The sequence below is a fragment of the Diprion similis genome, chromosome 4 (genome assembly GCF_021155765.1).
Source record: "Diprion similis isolate iyDipSimi1 chromosome 4, iyDipSimi1.1, whole genome shotgun sequence".
NCBI classification, from domain to species: domain Eukaryota; kingdom Metazoa; phylum Arthropoda; class Insecta; order Hymenoptera; family Diprionidae; genus Diprion; species Diprion similis.
The window spans coordinates 18,886,970-18,905,817 of record NC_060108.1 but is presented as its reverse complement, the minus strand read 5'-3'; the positions used below and the strand labels follow the sequence as shown (position 1 = coordinate 18,905,817).

Below are 18,848 nucleotides of genomic sequence, written 5' to 3'. Positions count from 1 at the left end.
TTCAATCGTTCTCCTTATATCTAGGGACCGTTTTCTGCAGTAATAGAGCATATACATTACCTGCAGTCAACACGACGGATAAGTGGAGAGTTCCACGCTTCAAAATGTGCGCTAAAGGATCTCGAATGCGATTGGTTGAAAATCGAAGATGGCCCACATTGGGCACGAGACGCGATTGGTTTTTAGAGATGGCTGCACAGAAAAACAGATTTGATGTTGTTGTACACGGCATTCCTACGTAAATCCGTGCTTATTCCCAACCATCAACTATCGTTACCCAATGCGTTTACCATCATGACCATCGACACTTAGATCGAAAATCTTACTTTGTATCAGTGACCGCTAAATCTCTGGTGCTCCGTGGCTGGGGATACACGAAAAACGTGAGCGTGGACTATAGAGTCTTGTATCAGCATTTGCCATAGTTTCACGAAATGGCTAAATATTCGAGTGATTCGGATACGGACAGAAGCAGTAGGCATCATAGAAAGCATCACGCACGATCCAGGTATACACTTATTTATCTTGGCATTGGCGTAACTGTTACTATTTTGGGTCGTGAAAAACATGAGACTTGACATATATTCATACCTTAATATTAATTTTTTTCTGATTATACCTATACCATACTAATGTGTTCCTTCAGGTCTACGAGTTCAAGTTCTAGCGACAGTTCATCTTATCGCAAAAAGTCTAAACATGCGAAGGCTAAAAGACGTCACCGCTCTCGCTCTAGGAGCAGAGACAAGGAAAGATCATCAAAATCTTACAAATCGTCGAGAGCAAGCTCCAGGGAGAGAGACCGGCGTCGTTACCAGTCTAGAAGATCTAAATCTTACTCACCTGATAGAATCAAGAAGAAAATACGATCTGTATCAAGGGAGGAATCGACTAGCCGCTCCAGTAGCTCTCAATCAAATGTGAAGTCTATTGGCGCGGAAAAATCACAGTCTTCTGCTGTTAAAGGTATGTAGATAACTGATACACAGGGTAACTCAAAAAAATTTCAATCACATGATGGATTAATTCTTGTTTGGAATAGATATAGTTTTATTAAGTCATAAATTGTTTTAGATGATTTCCCAATCGAGCCAAGGATCAAGGAGGCTATACTGGATGAAATAAATTCGGATAGATTTGTACCTAAGCAGTTCTCATCGTCAGCTCAAAGTAGACAGACCAAATCGAGCAATATCGTTATCGACATTACAGCAGATACCATCAAACTCCCAACCATTGTTACGCTGACTGATTCATCGGACAGTATCTTTCACACATCGGTAAAGTCATAAACAGAATGATTTTCAAGTACAATAAACGTATTTTGAGGGTCACAAATTAAGACGATATTACTGTTTCTTGCAGATAATGTGTGACAATGAGGCCAGATTTGACAAATGGGTGAAGAAGTTATACACTTTACGTCAAAAGGCAATTGCAGATTCAGCTCACACTAGTGTTACTTGACGTCTAAATAATCTAGTTATTTGAATGAATTATTAATCAATAAATAAATCAATTGTTCTCCAAACGAAATGTACAACTGAGGAACATATGAATGGTAATGTCTAATACACGAAATCAAACCTGTCTATTTGCAGCTTCTAAAATTTCTGATATTATTGACAATGAGTACAAGATGTTTTTTTCACGCTTTGTGGAGGCAGTACCTTATTTATAAATGTCTGTCTCTGTACGACTGATGTCATTGAACGACAAGAAGCTAGGCATTGTATACCTATTCGGTATAGGGTTTAATTTTACAAATGCAGCTTAACAAGGAAAAACCAAAATTACTATATATTTTCAATATTCATGTGTAATACTGAAGTAAATACGGTTAAGTAGTAAGGGCAATAATGGTTTTATTTTAATCATAATATCAATGGCACGTATAATGTTACAAACCAATCATATTTAATTTATATTTCGCGTTTGAAGGCGCAAGTGACAATTGTTCAAATTTTTTTCACTGAAAACTTGTCATGCCTTGGATCTCAGTTAGGATATATGACATCCATACGAAAATTACGCCTTGATCATGTCAACAGCTATTTGCTACATATGTAATCAACTTTGAAATATATAATCATTTTTACGTATGTGGTCAAGCTTTCTTATCTATCAAAGTGGAACAATATGTCCCATTGGCATGCGACTCTGCTGAGTGTTGTAATACCAAAGAAAGTGGATATGCATAATCATTGATATATAATCCCCAGAACCGAATAAAAAAGGAAGAGCATGGATAATTCCAAATATAGCATCAACCATACGAATAATTATAATCATAGTAATGTAGAGAGTGCATACTGTATAATCCATCATCATAACATGTATTTAACTTCGAATTAACACTAAACTATTGTTGTTTAATCTAGCGAGGAGTAATCTTACGTGATATATCTTATATCCTATTTAATTGAATTTTCCTGGTAAGCCTCAAATTCATCAAGATTTTCGATGTCTAGTTCCCACACATCTTTCCCTGAGAACTGCACGAAAGGTGCACGTTTGACGCTCCTTTTGGCAACTGCAATTTCACAGAAAAATAACATAATTGATCCTATTCGCAGGGTGGGGTGTGTATTAAATAATTAGGGCGTTTTGGTACGTACCACTGTGAACAACCTTCTCTAATCTATATGTTGGCATGTCGCGGCATTCTCGGGCTATATAAGGTCCCAAACCTGACAGATCGGTTATACGAGGAGTAACAACTTTCATTGTCTCACGAACAACTTCAGTGTCAACTTCGTAGTATCCTAAATTTGAAACGAGATGAACATAGATAAGAAGCACGCTCAACAACTGAAATCAAAATAGGAGATGAGAAGTATTCAAATTACCTCTGTACATTTTGTTCACAAGATCGTACAAACTTCGTGGAGGTAGAACTCGTTCACGATTCAACGGCATAACAAAGCAACGGTTACTGTCTACATCAATAATTCCTGTTTTGTTCTGAAAACAAGCCATTCGCGATGTAAATTTTGAAATGCATAAATGGTAATAACTGAGAAAATGGTGGTTACTGTGTTAAAGTCATGAATATATCGTCCTTGACGGCCGCCACGTAGAATCGGGACATCGATCTTCTCATAGTCTTCGTTTTCAAGATCGATTTCCAACCTTTCTGTCAAGTAGTTTCTTATGTCATTTTGGAGCTCCATTGTTTTTTCAGCAAAAATAGCGGCATCCTCATCCACATTGTTAGGATCGGAGAACAAGGCTTGAGAATTATCCAAAGCATCTTTTGTGTAAGGTGCTTTGTCAGATTTATAATAAGGGATATCACACCACCCACGGAATCTGTGCATTTGATCTCTTGCATATTGCTTGTATATGTAGACACCACCGATTACTCCAATGCTCATGACAAGAAGAGCAGTAAGAAACAAGCACAGAGTTGTCAATGAATTCAGTCTCTGTGCTTTCTGACGACAACGCAAAACGTATCGTGTAGGTCTAGGAAGTGTAGCATATTGACCCTCTGGATCATCCTTAACGTCTCCCTGCTTTAGGAAAATATTAACAATTTTTTCATCATTTGGTCAGCATTTCTTTGGCATTAATGTTTTTCAATCATTTTGAGCCATTAAACAGGTGACACAAATTAAAAAGCAACGAATTATAATGTCAATGAAATATAGGCGTGGATTAAAGTGATGCTTCCTATACGTGAATCATATAATTTATTTCAATAAGCTCATGTTTCCTGTTAGTTGAGTTGATAACCACACGAGAGTATTTTGGACTGTGGTTTTACGCAGTAAAACTTTGTTTGTTGTTCATTCTTTTCAGTGTAACATATTGACAAGCAGTAATCTGGTTACAGATACAGTGACATCATTATATGAGGAATTTCAAACCACCTCCTGAGATAAGATCAGCAGGCTTGACAGTTTGTTTGACTGTTCCACAAGTGATAAGACTTTAATGATGCAAAAACACAGCAAACTGCACTTTATGCAGTATTTTTTCGAATGAACACGCTGTTTTGTATAAAATACGAATTCACGTATCAGTTTTTAATGTCAGAAAAGTACCGTTGGATACCTTTCAAACGTAAATATAAGAAAAAATGATAAAAGTTTGATATGTATAATACTAACTGGAGGTATCTCGTCCACAACCAATGGTAGCTCCACTATGTCCGCAGCCTTCTTCTCAGTGATGGCTTTCGTGATTATAGTCATCTTGAAGTAATGCTTTCGGTGACGTTATTCAACTCTTCAACACGGTGAACATACAAGTCCAATTTATTCTGCAAAATTAAAAGCTCACCCAAGTCGCTTGGCGATCAAGTGAGTTAATGGAACTCGCGCGAAGCGTTAAGTCGATCGAAACACAGCCGTGATCCGGACACCAACAACACAACGATACGACAGAATCATGTACTAGCGGTACTAGCGCACACCGAGTGCATGATTGATCGGTGACAGTTGCGCAGCCAGTTTCCACCGATTCCACCCACCCCCTACTCTCCCCGACTCCACTAAATATCGCGACTAAGAAGTAGGAGAGGAGACGAAACTCCGGAGTTAACAGTACCGATTTTCGCCACTGGTGGCGTCTGTGTTCTTTGATCGTTCAAATATTATGATTATTAAGGCCCGATTCCGCCAACGTCAATCGAAGTTTAAACTAAGTTCAGCCTATTTCTAAACCATACAAACTAAATTTAATACCTTTTAAACTGTGTTGGAGGAAACGGGCGTAAGTGATGACCAGTTGTTGTTTGGCTTACATATTTCCAACGATCGAAGAACAGGAACGCGACAAGTGGAGGAAATCGGTACTACTAACTGAGCTTGAATTTCTTCCTTCTCTCACCTATCTATATACATATACATATAAATATATGTGCCTTGTCTCTTATTGCGACAGAGTGCACTGTGCAGAACCTGTACTTCTCTTGATTTCTGTCGCAAATTCACATATATCTCTATGTTGTGATCGTCACATGACGCATGCATGACTACTTGCCGCACTGATATACTGTCAGTTGATTACACAGCTCAACAGAAAAAAACTTTTCTTTTGTCGCTCTGACTTTTTCTATACATTTTGGTGCTTCAGAATTGTTGTAGGCTCGCGGCAGGAGGGGGGGGGGGGGGGGGGGATTTTAATACAATTATAATTTTATTCATAAATCTTACGTTCTCAAAGACCAAAATTCATGGAAAGTTTCGGGCAACAAAATAATTTTTGTTTCGCTGAGCTGTGTAGTATTTCTTTTCGATAAATTAAATACCAGAGAAAAATGGAATTTTGATTTAAATGTTGCTTTTGTGAGTCATATATGAAACCGTCGATAAAATAAATAACTACAACCAATTTCGTAAGATCTTCCATCGCAATCTTCCATCGCGCTGCTTGGAGAATTGTAAAAGTAATTTACATTTCCGGAATTTGCGCTGCGGCTACTAATGGCTACGCATGAGTAAGGAGGGTAGAAAAACAACTGTAATAATTTTACCAAAACCTTGCGTCTAGCTAGTCACTATAATTGACAGAAATTGGTTCCAAAATTCTGAGCACGATGGCGCTGTAAGAAAATGGTAGTTGTCGAATTTTCGAGGGCCTGTAGTCTCTGCGTTTAGTCTGCGTTTAATCGGCGTCTCCGGTTTTAAGGGTGGGTCTGTCTTTTTGTGGGAGGGGTCGTACCGACTAGCACGAGTAGGATTAATTGAAAATATAAGGACACTTTTGACGGAGAGCTTCTAGTCAGTAACGAGAGTCGATAGTGGACCCGGTCCAGGGTATTCAAACTTCGAACGAAGTGCGATTTCGTTAGAAAGCGATACGTTCAGGACGTACACATACGACATTGGTGATTACTACCTCGCGGTGGATGAATTTTCTTCTTCAAGCCCTGTAGGGTCCATCCCTCATTCCCTTCCCCGTAGTCTGCCCGACCGTTCGTTTCTCCCTTTCCCCCCTGGCCCTTTCCTCCTTTACCTCATTACACTACGTACCCCTCTGTTCATGGCTACAGAGTTCGGGGTGGGGGTAACAAGCTGTATTATCCTGCACGATATTATACTCAGAGTTAAAAGTTAAGGAGAGACAGAATTGGACAGAACTGAGCAGCTCCTTATATACTGAATCATCCAAAGATTACTGGAGTTTTATGCAGGAATATGTCAAGTTTAAAAATTGGTAAGGACTAACAACCGAATATCTCTAAGACTCTTAGCACTAAACTAGACTAAAATTGTAATTGCTTTAAGTTTTTTTGAGTGCATTCCTTATTTCATTCTCTGCAACGTAACTGTGGAGTTAATTACTCAAAGATAATTCTTGAGGCTATCTGTGTTTGTAAATCCCTATTTTCATGTAATTTCTGAAAGTAATATTATATGAATTGTCTTTGCTTCCATCTTAGCTTTCAAGCATTCAACGATTAGTCATTAAGCTCAACTCGTGGGTATCTTTCGCGTTAGTCAGCCGATATTTTGCATGATTAATTTTCAACATGTTATAAGTGCATCAATAATTTGGATACTCGTTATCTGTATTACAATATGATTTTTAAGTAATGGCACTTATGGTAGAGCATTATGAAGTATTGGTCAATGCTATGAAAATTGTATTGCTATGTAGTTATACTTATTGTAGAGTTATATTGAGCTATTATGATTGCTGTAGAGCAAATCTTCCATGTACAACCCATTCTTGTCATACATTTCATACGCAATTTTGGTACTGTAGTGGTCTGTAAAATTTTACGACCTTATTCACAACCACAATATGTTAAATTCAAAGACATATGACACTTGGTACTTGGATGTGCCTTTTTATTGAAGTTGTCAGTAATTACTATTTATTTCAATTACTTTGTATAATTAATGGCTGATTATTTTGTTTTCCTTAAAGTGTTGGCAATACACTTGCTTAATCCACCTTTGCGAACGATGGACCCTGAACCAAGAAATCAAAGGGTGTGCCAACAATAAAAAACAAAAAAAAGCTAAAGAATGAATGCCTGCTCCACCGACCCTGTCGACACAACACAAGCAGGCTTAAGATTCATTCACGTAGTACGTGAGTAGCCGATAACACGTGCCACTCTCCGACGTACAAATCTCTATATTCGCACATGGCAGCCATGAAGCATGGTACGTCTTACAATTGTTTGCTTGTTGCTTTTCGATGTAGCCCGTATATTCTTTTGATTATTTACTACATTCTTGAGATTGAATACATATTCTCTTTGTTGTTTATTTATTTTTCAATTTTGTAATTCCGGAATATGGAATGAAAGAAAAAAACTGGTCATAAAAAGTGAGTTTCTTTAGTGCTTAGATATATTGTTTGTATGTGTTATCTACAATTGTAATTAATAAAACAATCTATTACCAATTATTATTCAATTCCAATTGAACATTTCATTTTATCACAAGAAGTTGTCCTAATATTCGACTATGCATTTGACCAAGGAGTAGTTTTTAACAGAAGCAGCATTTCATCAATTGAATGGAGTGTAATTAATTTTCGTTATTACAGGCAAGACAAGTCAGGACGACGTGTGCTACGTCGTCGCGAAGTACGATTACGGAGGACAAGGAGCCCAGGAATTGGATCTACGTAAAAATGAACGATATTTATTACTGGACGACTCCAAACATTGGTGGAGAGTCCAGAGTGCCAGGGGTCAAGCTGGGTATGTTCCGAGTAACTACGTCAAAAAGGAAAAGCCATCTCTGTTTGACAGTATCAAAAAAAAAGTCAAGAAAGGTTCAGGATCAAAAACGCTACCGTCAAGTAACTCACCTTCAAGAGCGGTCGAGTCGCCAACCATGGCTCGAAGATTACCCGCAGATCCGAGTGAAGCCATTGGAACAGCAGTTGTAAAATATAATTATCAAGCACAGCAGGCAGACGAACTGTCATTGGTGAAAGGAACGCGGATTCTCATACTTGAGAAAAGTAATGACGGCTGGTGGAGAGGACAGAGTGGCACTCAGGCTGGTTGGTTTCCTTCAAACTATACTCAAGAAGAAGGAGATGCAGATGATACGTTGCACACTTATGCAATGGCAGAAAATGTGTTGGATATTGTTGTGGCTCTCTATTCATTTTCTTCTAACAATGATCAGGAGTTATCCTTTGAGAAAGGAGATCGTTTAGAAATCCTTGATCGTCCACCAGCTGATCCTGAATGGTACAAGGCTAGAAATGGCCAGGGACAAATTGGCTTGGTTCCTCGCAACTACTTACAAGAACTAAGTGAGTACTTGACACAACCTTATCGTGAGCGAGGAATGACAACCAGTGAAATTGGAGCTGGAGACTCATTGGAACGAAGGCCAGATCCAGGGGATAGACCCCATCTGGTTGGGAAGCCATGGTACTATGGAAGAATAACTCGATCTCAGTGTGACACTCTTCTAAATCAGCATGGACAAGATGGGGATTTCCTCATTAGAGACAGTGAAACAAACGTGAGTTACTAGTCTGTAGTCATAGTATGGGCATTACAGAAAAGCAGAAACAATAACTGATATATCAAATCCCTTTCACTTCCCTTATTTACATGAAACCCATCGATCCCGAATACAATCAAATAGTGACTGATATTCATTAATGGATGTGCAATTTTCGATTCGTAGTGAATACATAATCTACGTTTTCCAATACTGTTTGATACTTAAATTGGTGTCCATAGATGGGAGATTACTCTGTATCACTGAAGGCACCAGGACGAAATAAGCACTTCAGGGTACACGTGGAGGGTGCTTTGTATTGCATCGGGCAGCGAAAATTTCATACTCTTGATCAACTGGTGGATCATTACCAACGGGCTCCAATCTATACAAACAGACAAGGGGAGAAATTATTTTTAGTTCGTCCATTACCGAAAGGAAATCCTAGTAGCAATGGCTGCTAGACTAAAATAAAGGCAGCATTTTTTTTCTGTACGTAGGATTATCTTAATACCTAATACCTGCCTAGCGTAACAATTGATATCGTCACGTTAAGCAGCGTTTATACACGAGACTAACATAATTGGTGAGCTCATATATTAGTGTTTCTCTTATTTGTCTTTTATTACTAAATAATTTATTATCATAAGTAAAATAATTAATTATAAATAACGAACGTTGGAGCTTCCAACTTTACAATATATTAGTAAAAGTAATGGCAGCTAAGCGAGCTGGTGGGAGATCATCCATTTAGTTTACGCCATGCTTCTATATCTATTTAATATTGTACTAAGGTGTCGCGTCGACTATGTTGCTACTAGTAGAAAATGCCAACGTACCCATACATACTCTAGCGCACGCAAGTATAACGATCAATTAATGATAATTATTAAACCATACGACGAGTAACCAGATCTATCAATATGGAATATACCGATTAAGTTAAAACAAAGACTAAGTGTTCATTTGTGATTTTGTATTTATTAGAACATTTTTAAGTAAATAAACCATATTTAAGTGTGCACACATCTTTCACCCATTATTGTCGTCATCTTCCGAAGTATTCCAAGTATCATTATCACCAGTTCAAACACACTCTTGACATTTATGATTGGATTGGGTTAATGATGGACGGGTGAAAAGGTATTACGTCAAATCCATAATGTATCTGTATAATTAGTAACAAATATTATCTTTATTTAACGTGTATATTATATTCATAAATAAAAGTATCATTTACTTTTTTTTATATGAATAAATGAGATTGGTGCTCTTAAAACGTAAAGTTGTTGGCACTAATTGCCAACAAAGTCATGTATATAAACAATTTTTTTCTATACTATACGTATTTTAGTTTTGCATTATTTGTTCGTAAGGTAATTGTAAATTTAGGCTTGCATAATCATAAGAAAGGATTGTTCGTATTTCTTGTTGCCGTGCCAACACCGGATCCCACCTGAAAATAAAATTTATTAAGTTTAAGAATTTGATTTTAGTTCATCGTTTGTAAATGGAATTGGCAGTCATTTTTCATGACCCAGCTTACCATGAAGGGGTTTGCGTGATAGGAAGTAACTGTTGGTTGCCATGCTTTGCTCGAAAACGGCGTCATCAACTGACTAGAGGAAACTACATCACCATTACCAGGTAATCCAACTCCAAACCATTGCTGCTCTGCTACAAAGAAACAAATTAATATTTTACTTGCTAAAAAACGATATTGTTGAAAATATATAAATCGATGCACCGCTGAAACACGTATTACATATCGTCGAAAGTAAATATGATTTCTGTACTGCTATACATTACCGTTATTTGAAGAGAATTGGATTGTTCTGAAGGGATTGACTGAATTGCACGCATTGTCTACGGGTTGCGAATTGTTATTATTATTTATGCTATTTGCTGTTGGCTGCCAAGCATTTTCGCTGGTGAACGGGTTTGAAATTACATTCGTTGTTTGGTTATTGCCTCCCCAAATTTGATTTGTATCTAGAAAATAAATGTATAAGAAATAAATTTAGCTGGATTGATAAACCACTAGATATCCTTCATGCTGACGTACTGGTTGTCTTGTTGGAGTCCCATACAGATGTCGGTGGAATCGCAGGCTCCTCTTTCAATTGCGTTTGCTTCATCAGTGAGTCCAAATCTTTAAGTGCGGCATAACGATCTTCCGATGGTGGTTTGATTATACCATTGAAATTTGCAAACGAGCCTGTCACCTCGTTAGAAGAGAATGAGGAGTCCGTACCTAATTAAGAGATGAAGCAACATTAATACAACAATTGATACTGCTGAAAATATGAATTAATTGAAATAAGAGGAATGTAACAATTTGTCCTCACTTTTAGGAGAATTGAAGACAGGATTATTGTCAAAATTAGCAAAGCTCGGCTGAGGTGTGAATTGTTGATTGAACTGTAAAGTGGGTTTAGCCGCTGAAAAAGGATCTGGAACTTGACTGAAGTCTGCACCAAAGTCTATGTTAAATGCCTTCGTGTTGACAGGTTCTGATTGTTTGGTTCTCTGAGCTTGTGAGGAGATCGGAGTTATTGTCCCTGGTTGAGGAACTCGTGGTATTGCCGTTTCATTAGATTTCGCACTAGTCGTTGGTGATTTGTGAATTCGAGACCTATTCAGAATAGATGGATCCAAATAATACCGCTTCAGTTCATACTTTGAAATCATTAGATCTTTCATCTTCTGTTCATCCTTTAAGTCTAGAATTTTTGGAGTTGGTGGGTCTGCCAAACCAAGCCAAATTCTTCGACAATGATCATTCCCTCGTTCTTTAATATATTCAATTTCCTCAGGTGTAAATGTCGCCATAGAAATTGACTTTACTCTGTGGGGTGGAGTTAATCCTCTCCTGAAAAACATTGTGATTCCATTCTACTTGTGTACAAAATGAGAGAAAATTAGTACATAAGTAATTACTGTGTTTGGCCCTTACGAAGTAAGGTTATTGAAATGATAATATGAGCAATGTTTTACAATTGCATACTTTTGCAGCATATAAGTTAAATATAGTTCTTGGAAGAAGTGGTTACTGTTTTCGATTAACTGATGCTAAGCACTTAATGGTGCGCATGAATTGTTGTTATCATAATCAATGAATAATTCAGTGCGCAATAATCTCTTGGAAATTTTTAATTATGCAGATAAAGTTCTCAGAAGGGAAAAAATCGTACTGCTATTCAGTGATAAGTAAAGAAGGAAAATTTTAGTTCGGTGTCAAGGGAAGCATGTGAATCTACAGCAGAGATAACGTGTGTGAGAGAGGGAGATAAGTGAGAGTTTGTAGTTTCCGTTAACCTCTTTTCAAATGATATCAGAGATCAGCTGATAATCTGACAACTCGTGGGAAATTATTTTGACATTATTTGACAGAGCTGATCTAGTTCACCATACGACAGTTAGTCTGAATGAAAATCAGAGGGGAATGAAGGGGAATTGATAACATGCGGGCGGTAATCTGGGGCGAAAGAGGTAAATGGGTTTAAAATTGCACTCGAGTAAAGTTTGTTGGGATAGCTGACGGTGGAGTTTTAAATCAAGTCTACTTACAACATGCCAGAACATGACGTACAGACGAAGGAACCAATTGTCATGTTTACGTAGGTGGGGCCTCGTTGTCGACAATCGAAACATTCTTTGTTCCCTGGCTGCGAAACGAGCTCCCGTAATATTTTTAAGTTCTTTTCGTCCTGCTTTCTCTTCGTTGACGCCATGATTCGTAACGTTGGTGAAATGTGAATTTCACGAATGAATTTAGACCAACACTCCTCTCGCGGACTCCTTTGGGAACTGACTCACTCACAAGAATTCCAGTAGGCTTCGATTAAGGCTTCGATGCTCCACCTACATAGAGAAACAAGTTTGCCTTTCACATCTCTTCGTATGAAATCCACCCCACGCCAAAGATAGATCATTCCAATTTCGACACGTTGACATCTGTGTTTTAGGTACTTCGTGTTTAGTTTATTCAAATGTCACCTTGAATTTTTTTAGTGTGAACAAGGCTTTAAGGTTAGGTTTACCAATAGATGTAAATACCAATTAGCCCAGCAGAACAGAGTCTTTTGTAAACTTCTAATATACCGAGTTTTATCTGTTCATCAAAGTATTACTGTGTAGTTGGAAATCAAACCAATTATAGAAAACATATATCCATCTTTTCTTTTTCAGGTTATGTTTTGTTCTTCGACATTTAAACTATGGCACAAATACTCACGTCACCGTTAAGTACGCATAAGTGGGTACTTAAGATTGCATTTTCAACTTCTACTAGAATTCACGTTTGACAATAGAGATTTATGTCATCCAATCAAAATCCAAATTTTAACAATAATTACTGTCCCATTTTTTATTTGCAGAGCTCCGTTTCTAAAGGATAGCCGTCAGTGCAGCTTAACTGATCTAGATGTCGACATGTTTTTGAAAATATCTAACTACGAAGATACTGTCCGCCAACTAGATATATATTATGGCATAGGTAAGACATAATAGTGTGGCTAATCATATGATACTCCTTAGTCAAGGCAAAACAATACATTCTCATTCTGTATAATTGTTACTTTCAATTTAATTGACACTGTGAGTTATCATAGTTCATAAATCCTGACTTGTTCGTAATACTCTAGAAGACTTCAAAGGCAATGTACTATAATAGTATCGTTGTTCATTTCGTTTTGAAAATGTACTTTTTCCGAAGTAATGTAAATCCTAATGTGCTGAAAAAATTTCACATAACTTTAATCACTTTCGGACAGTGAAGAGACAGTTATTGAGACATCAAAGCTGCATCACAGGCCTTTTTCCTCAAATTTCGAGTGATAAGGTGGTTGGCAGCGTTAGAGAAAGTATTTACTGTGCAGCAGCAATCTGGAGCTTGTACCAAGCCTACAGGTCCGTATTGTCACTCGGTTACTTATTAAATAATTTCCAAACAATCCCTGGAAGCATATAATATTGGGGACATTCTTTTATATATAGACGAATAGATGATGACAGAGGAAAATCTTATGAGCTTGGGCAGTCGGCCATAAAGTGTATGCGAGGGATACTTGAATGCTGGATAAAGCAGTCATCAAGAATCGAATTGTTCAAGCGCAACCAGTGCAACTTATTCGCTCTGCATTGCAAATTTCATTTAGTTACAGGCGATGAAATATTTCCAGATACAGATTATCATCATTTACAGGTATACCGTGCACTGGCTGAAATTAATTTGCTCAAGCTTCTACACCTATACCTTGTTGTTCGATATTTATATTTTCTTGTGCCGTTACAGATCGATGTTGTTTCTCTTTACCTGATTTTTTTGGTTCAAATGATATCATCGGGTTTGCAAATAATATACACGCAGGACGAGGTTGCTTTTGTACAGAACCTCGTATACTACGTTGAGCGAGCCTATCGCACACCAGATTTTGGAATTTGGGAACGGGGCAGCCGTTACAATGACGGAACACCTGAGATACATGCCAGTTCCATTGGTATGGCTAAAAGCGCGCTGGAAGCCATAAATGGATGCAATTTGTTTGGTGAAAAAGGTGCATCCTGGTCTGTTATATATGTCGACATCGATGCTCACAATCGGAACCGCAGCATCTTTGAAACAATGCTCCCAAGAGAATCTAGTTCAAAGGTAACAAGTGTCCAACTGGTGTGTCATATCACTCGGCCAAAAAAAACAGTTTTCCAAAGGATTTTCTAGAACCGAAATTTTATTTTAGAGTGTCGATGCTGCGTTGCTTCCTACTATTTCGTTTCCAGCATTTGCAACTCACGAAGAAAATTTATACAACGAAACTAAAGCAAATATAATACGCAGACTGCAAGGCAATTATGGTTTCAAACGATTTGGTAGAGATGGGTATAAGACTGTGCTTGAAGAAACACATCGTCGGTACTATAAGCAAGGAGAAATTAAGGTCTTGAGCCAATATAATTTGATAGTTATATACATTTTTTTAAAAGTGTCTGTAAGTTGAAACTTTTCTACAGGATTTTGACAACGTCGAATGTGAGTGGCCATTATTTTATATTTTCATGATTATTGATGGCGTATTCAAAACACTTCCTGAGCAAGTTGAAGAGTACCAAAATCTGTTGAAATTGAGACTTCATAAAGATGTTAATGGAGGTAAGCAGTGCCTATCTCCTTTCCAGTGATTTTGCTAATGAAAATTTTTTTACCCTTTTCTTTATTGATTCCAAACATTTTTATGACTTGTGCTATCCAACATTTACAGATCCTGTGATACCAATGTATTACTTTGTCCCTGAAGAAAATATTGAAGTAGAAAGAGCACAGCCAGGCAGTGCACTGCGAATGTCCAGCATCGAAGGTACAGGGCAGAAATCAACTGGTGAAGCGGAGAATGTAACCCTTTACTTGTGGAACCAAGCTATGTTCGTAATTGCACAGCTGTTAACAGCTGGATTGTTGCACATTAATGAGTTGGATCCAATTCGACGTTATCTTCCGTCTTACAATAGACCACGTAGAGCGGGTAGATACTCTGCGTTTCAGGTTGGCTTTATGAATATTTTTCAATGATTTCATTTTTACAGTCCAAAAACGTTTATTCTGAAATTTTTTTGGATTTGATTAAGGAATTGTAATACTTGCAATTAAATTTGAAGATACTAAAACTTGTTTGTTGGTGAAAGCACTATTTTGAGATGATAATCCATATACCCAAAGCTAATCTATTTTTCTTACGTTTCATGCAGGCAAAGCCCAGCATTGTAAGTAGTTCACTGTATATGCCTGTAATAGTGTAGCTTTGTATGTCACAGTTGATTTGATCAAAGATTATAGAGAATGTGTATTTATCCTTTAATTCGATGGTAAACTCAGATGTTTGTGATAAGCTTAATAACAATACACTTTTATTTATTTTCAATATTCTTTTTACTCTTTTCGTATTCTAATTGACAATCGATAGACAAATCCACTATTTTGTTCATTAATCATTTATTCTAACGTCACCTTGATTATCACCACCATCTATTCGTCCTCGGCATGTTTCTTCTGCGCTAACATATACTGCAAAAATTTCTTTGGTGCAGTCCAATACTGCTGTAAAAACAAGAATTATAATTATTCGGCAAGACAGCTAAATCTGCAAACTTTTCTACTGTCAAATTCCTGATTTCTTACTGCCCACAGCAGTTGAATCTATAGTAATTGTTATATAAGAGTTTCTCAAATCTGTGTGAATATGCACGGAAGCAAATGCACTGTGACGTTACATTTTTCGTAGATGATTGATGCACGATTTACCTCTTCAGCCATTGAAGCTACAAGTTACTGCAATTTCATTCTATAGTCTATAATAACTCTTTCAGGGGACGCACACAGATCTGGTTGTACAGATAGTTTTAATCGCAGAGTCCATGAGGTTGCAGGCTATGATGGCTACATATGGTATTCAAACACAGACACCTCATGAAGTAGAACCTGTACAAATCTGGTCATCCACTCAATTGGTTAAAGTCTATGAACAACTTGGAGTCAATAAGAAATTAGATCTGCGTGGTCGACCTGCGAGGCCAGTTGGTTCCCTAGGCACTAGTAAGGTATATTAAATTATCAATGATTTTTATAACTGGATTGAAAACCAAGTTGTGATTTTTTTTCATTACTTGCCAATTTTGTGGCCAGGTGTATAGAGTCTGCGGTATGACGGTCTTATGCTATCCCTTGATATTCGAAGTTTCTGAATTTTATTTGTACCGAGATATGGCACTACTGATTGATGACATCAAAACGGAGCTGCAATTTGTTGGCAGATATTGGAGACTCTCTGGACGGCCTACCGTCTGTCTTCTTATAAGAGAAGAACACATGCGGTACTGGCATAATAAATTTTATGCATTTTGAAAGTTGGCGAGACGTATTGAAATTAACACCGACCTAATTATACAGCTAACCAGTTTTTTATTCAGAAGTACAGAACAAAAGTATTCTCAGTTTTCAAGAGGATCTGCATGAAATATTACTCTTATTAATTATGCTTCTAGAGACCCACAATTTAAACAAATGTTGGATTTATTTGCAATGTTGAAAAAAGGGTACTGTGATGGAACTAAAGTAAGAATTGGACGCCTGCAAAATCTGATTTCGTCTTCTTGCATTGGTAACTAATTTCCTTGATACAACATAAGAAGACTACATAGTAGAGTACACAGACTATTCTAATACATTCGAATATTTCACCTCTTTATAGAGCATTTAGACTTCATGGATACCATGGATACTGATCTATCACTTACGCAATTCCGACAACTAGAACATGACTACATTGGGTATCAGAGTTTGACAGATGTACCCCGGGCATTGTCGTACTCAGAAGAATTAAAAGAATATTCTGTGAGTAAAAATACATCATTTATTGAGAAAATGTATTCCAACATAATCATCTTTTAGAAGTACATGAAAGAGCCATTATGCAATATATTAGACGAAATTCGAAATACAGATGGGCTGTATGCTAAATGTCAGCTTTATGGCATCTTGTTGAAACGTGAAGGCATTGATTACAAATGTAATGGACTGACAGGTACGATCTTTTTCATATTTCAATAGATTTGCTTTAATTTATGACCTGTGCGTTTTGTATTTTCATCAATTCTATTGCATGCTTAAACAGTTGACTAATTTTTGTGTATTGTTATAATTAAAAACTAACGATTTGATGGAACTGAATAATTTTCAGTTCAACCACAAATACATTACCATCGTTTTAGTGGGTGATCATCTCAGGGGTTTGTATCAGCAGGCTGGTGGCCTCAGATATTGGATGGCAGTTCGTTACTGCAGTAGTATGCTGCATCACACAGTCGACAGTATTAGTCCGTTTATCACAGGCGTCCTTGTCAATGGAAAACAGGTAAAATCAAAGCAATCAAATAAATTCATAAACGATAGCGATTTACTACTTTAATTGGTCTGTTTATAAATTTGTAGATAACAGTTGGTGTGGTAGGTCAAGAAGAAACTGTGTTCGATAAACCAATGACTCCTGCTGAGATCCAATCCGTTATGTATTCTACAATTCAACCTCATGACATAATTCAAGCTGTCCTCCAACAGGAAGTTCTCCTTTATTGTGGTAGACTTATCGGCACCAATCCAGAAATGTTTAAAGGCATTCTTAAAATACGTGTTGGGTAAAGTGAAACATTTGAACATGACACTTGAAGTAGTTGAACAAACATGTAGTTAACAGATATTAAATTTAAAATACATAGGTGGGTGCTAGAAGCTGTCAAACTCTATGTGGAAATGTTTGGAAAGAATCCAAAACCCATTGAGAATTATAGCCCTTACGAAGTTAGACGATTCTTGATGAAAGTGCTGACCATCAAGGATTGGGCAGCTACACAAAAGTAAGTTTAGATTTGTAGTTCGAAACAGTTGATTATTTTGTGTCATGCATTATTGTGTATTACACATTTTGTTTCAGTTTAAGCATATTAGGTAGAAGAAAGATCGAAGGGTGTCTATGCAGAGTGCCCGCTAACTTTTACAACCAGGTATGGGAAGTCCTGGTTCGTTGTCCTTTTGGGATTACAGTCAATGGGCGAGATTTGGCCCAAAAGCCAACATTATTCAATATGACGCGATCGGAGCTTACCTTTGCACTCCTAGTTGAATCTATTCTCAATCATATTCCGTTACCGGAATATCGCCAGCTGGTCGTTGAGGTAGGTATTTTTGTTCACAATCAAACATTAAGTAAGGTCATCATTATATGTTGTTCGTATTTCTTGCAGCTTTTGACTATTGTGTCAACAATACTATTGCGAAACCCTGAGCTCAAATTTCAGAAACAATTAGATCTGAACAAGCTTGTGGAAGATGCATTCATCATGTACTGCAAGGTGAATAATATCAATTATGGGCTACTAATTTAATTTCGCAAATTTTGTCACATTTCCTTTAAATGTCTGATTTCAGGATCAGAATATAGAGAAGACCAACGACATGACTCCATTATTTTCTGCACATTTCACAATCACAACTGGATACCTTGCTCGGGCTGTAGTTAATGATGTCCTCATTGGTGGATGCTTTTCCACTGCTCTGAATGTACAGGACAGTGTTCAAGCTGATGAAATGTGTAAGATTACATAACTTCAAAAATTAAGCTCGTGTTTTTATAGTTACTGTACTGCATATACCAAATAACATGTATAATAGTATTAAGTTATATCACAAGTTTTGGAATTGTTGAAACACTAGCATTGAAGTTGAATAAGATAAGATATATCTCTCCTCATTCAAGTTTCAGCCTTTATAGTGACTCTACAAATGTACTGTTGATGAAAACTTAATTTTGAAAATGTAGTTGAAAAAGTATAACTTTATGAATGTTGACCTTTCTCATGAATGTAGTA

At 37.1% G+C, this 18,848-nt stretch overlaps 5 protein-coding genes across 10 annotated transcripts; 3 read left to right on the top strand and 2 right to left on the bottom strand.

Moving 5' to 3' along the window:
- The first annotated feature begins 255 nt into the window (after window positions 1-255).
- Window positions 256-1,650, top strand: LOC124405478 (serine/Arginine-related protein 53-like). Its single transcript, XM_046880395.1, has 4 exons — window positions 256-508; window positions 647-966; window positions 1,075-1,280; window positions 1,366-1,650. Exons 1-4 carry the CDS (start codon window positions 435-437, stop codon window positions 1,465-1,467), a joined length of 702 nt encoding a protein of 233 aa, XP_046736351.1. The 5' UTR covers window positions 256-434; the 3' UTR covers window positions 1,468-1,650.
- Window positions 1,651-1,848: 198 nt separating this feature from the next.
- LOC124405477 (integral membrane protein 2C) lies at window positions 1,849-4,447 on the bottom strand. Its single transcript, XM_046880394.1, has 5 exons — window positions 4,116-4,447; window positions 3,036-3,518; window positions 2,850-2,964; window positions 2,619-2,765; window positions 1,849-2,533 (listed from the first exon to the last, which is right to left on the bottom strand). Exons 1-5 carry the CDS (start codon window positions 4,197-4,199, stop codon window positions 2,415-2,417), a joined length of 948 nt encoding a protein of 315 aa, XP_046736350.1. The 5' UTR covers window positions 4,200-4,447; the 3' UTR covers window positions 1,849-2,414.
- Window positions 4,448-5,571: 1,124 nt separating this feature from the next.
- On the top strand, window positions 5,572-9,884 carry LOC124405476 (cytoplasmic protein NCK1). The gene is made up of 4 exons (XM_046880393.1): window positions 5,572-6,165; window positions 6,883-7,124; window positions 7,513-8,450; window positions 8,675-9,884. The coding sequence occupies exons 2-4, from the start codon at window positions 7,106-7,108 to the stop codon at window positions 8,894-8,896; spliced, it is 1,179 nt and encodes a 392-aa protein (XP_046736349.1). The 5' UTR covers window positions 5,572-6,165; window positions 6,883-7,105; the 3' UTR covers window positions 8,897-9,884.
- LOC124405474 (arf-GAP domain and FG repeat-containing protein 1) lies at window positions 9,755-12,265 on the bottom strand. 3 transcript variants are annotated; one of them, XM_046880387.1, is made up of 6 exons: window positions 12,003-12,264; window positions 10,781-11,304; window positions 10,498-10,686; window positions 10,242-10,424; window positions 9,979-10,109; window positions 9,755-9,888 (listed from the first exon to the last, which is right to left on the bottom strand). In XM_046880387.1, exons 1-6 carry the CDS (start codon window positions 12,164-12,166, stop codon window positions 9,835-9,837), a joined length of 1,245 nt encoding a protein of 414 aa, XP_046736343.1. In that variant the 5' UTR covers window positions 12,167-12,264; the 3' UTR covers window positions 9,755-9,834. The 3 variants fall into 3 exon arrangements, with proteins under 3 accessions (XP_046736343.1, XP_046736344.1, XP_046736347.1); XM_046880388.1 differs by having other exon boundaries at window positions 9,979-10,106; XM_046880391.1 differs by lacking the exon at window positions 9,755-9,888 and having other exon boundaries at window positions 10,024-10,152; window positions 12,003-12,265.
- A 169-nt stretch (window positions 12,266-12,434) lies between these two features.
- On the top strand, window positions 12,435-18,807 carry LOC124405472 (probable phosphorylase b kinase regulatory subunit beta). Of its 4 annotated transcripts, none has more exons than XM_046880381.1 (20): window positions 12,632-12,690; window positions 12,812-12,930; window positions 13,208-13,343; window positions 13,431-13,638; window positions 13,729-14,085; window positions 14,174-14,371; window positions 14,445-14,583; window positions 14,693-14,973; window positions 15,177-15,191; window positions 15,795-16,025; window positions 16,111-16,298; window positions 16,470-16,585; window positions 16,676-16,818; window positions 16,876-17,008; window positions 17,196-17,338; window positions 17,416-17,618; window positions 17,700-17,837; window positions 17,915-18,155; window positions 18,225-18,332; window positions 18,409-18,807. In XM_046880381.1, the coding sequence occupies exons 1-20, from the start codon at window positions 12,653-12,655 to the stop codon at window positions 18,583-18,585; spliced, it is 3,312 nt and encodes a 1,103-aa protein (XP_046736337.1). In that variant the 5' UTR covers window positions 12,632-12,652; the 3' UTR covers window positions 18,586-18,807. The 4 variants fall into 4 exon arrangements, with proteins under 4 accessions (XP_046736340.1, XP_046736337.1, XP_046736338.1 ...); XM_046880383.1 differs by having other exon boundaries at window positions 12,638-12,675; XM_046880382.1 differs by lacking the exon at window positions 15,177-15,191 and having other exon boundaries at window positions 12,634-12,690.
- The last annotated feature ends 41 nt before the right edge of the window (window positions 18,808-18,848 follow it).

Coding starts and splice junctions, on each gene's coding strand:
- LOC124405472 (XM_046880381.1), top strand. CDS start 12,653: ATGGCACAAATACTCACGTCACCGTTAAGTACGCATAA. Junction 13,344..13,430: donor AGCTTGTACCAAGCCTACAG/GTCCGTATTGTC, acceptor TTTTATATATAG/ACGAATAGATGATGACAGAG. Junction 16,586..16,675: donor GATTTCGTCTTCTTGCATTG/GTAACTAATTTC, acceptor ACCTCTTTATAG/AGCATTTAGACTTCATGGAT.
- LOC124405477 (XM_046880394.1), bottom strand. CDS start 4,199: ATGACTATAATCACGAAAGCCATCACTGAGAAGAAGGCTGCGGACATA. Junction 2,965..3,035: donor ATATTCATGACTTTAACACA/GTAACCACCATT, acceptor GCTTGTTTTCAG/AACAAAACAGGAATTATTGA. Junction 2,534..2,618: donor AGAGAAGGTTGTTCACAGTG/GTACGTACCAAA, acceptor GTGAAATTGCAG/TTGCCAAAAGGAGCGTCAAA.
- LOC124405478 (XM_046880395.1), top strand. CDS start 435: ATGGCTAAATATTCGAGTGATTCGGATACGGACAGAAGCAGTAGGCAT. Junction 509..646: donor AAGCATCACGCACGATCCAG/GTATACACTTAT, acceptor GTGTTCCTTCAG/GTCTACGAGTTCAAGTTCTA. Junction 1,281..1,365: donor ACAGTATCTTTCACACATCG/GTAAAGTCATAA, acceptor TGTTTCTTGCAG/ATAATGTGTGACAATGAGGC.
- LOC124405474 (XM_046880387.1), bottom strand. CDS start 12,166: ATGGCGTCAACGAAGAGAAAGCAGGACGAAAAGAACTTAAAAATATTA. Junction 10,425..10,497: donor GGACTCCAACAAGACAACCA/GTACGTCAGCAT, acceptor TTTATTTTCTAG/ATACAAATCAAATTTGGGGA. Junction 10,110..10,241: donor CCAATTCTCTTCAAATAACG/GTAATGTATAGC, acceptor GTTTCTTTGTAG/CAGAGCAGCAATGGTTTGGA.
- LOC124405476 (XM_046880393.1), top strand. Junction 8,451..8,674: donor TTAGAGACAGTGAAACAAAC/GTGAGTTACTAG, acceptor TGGTGTCCATAG/ATGGGAGATTACTCTGTATC.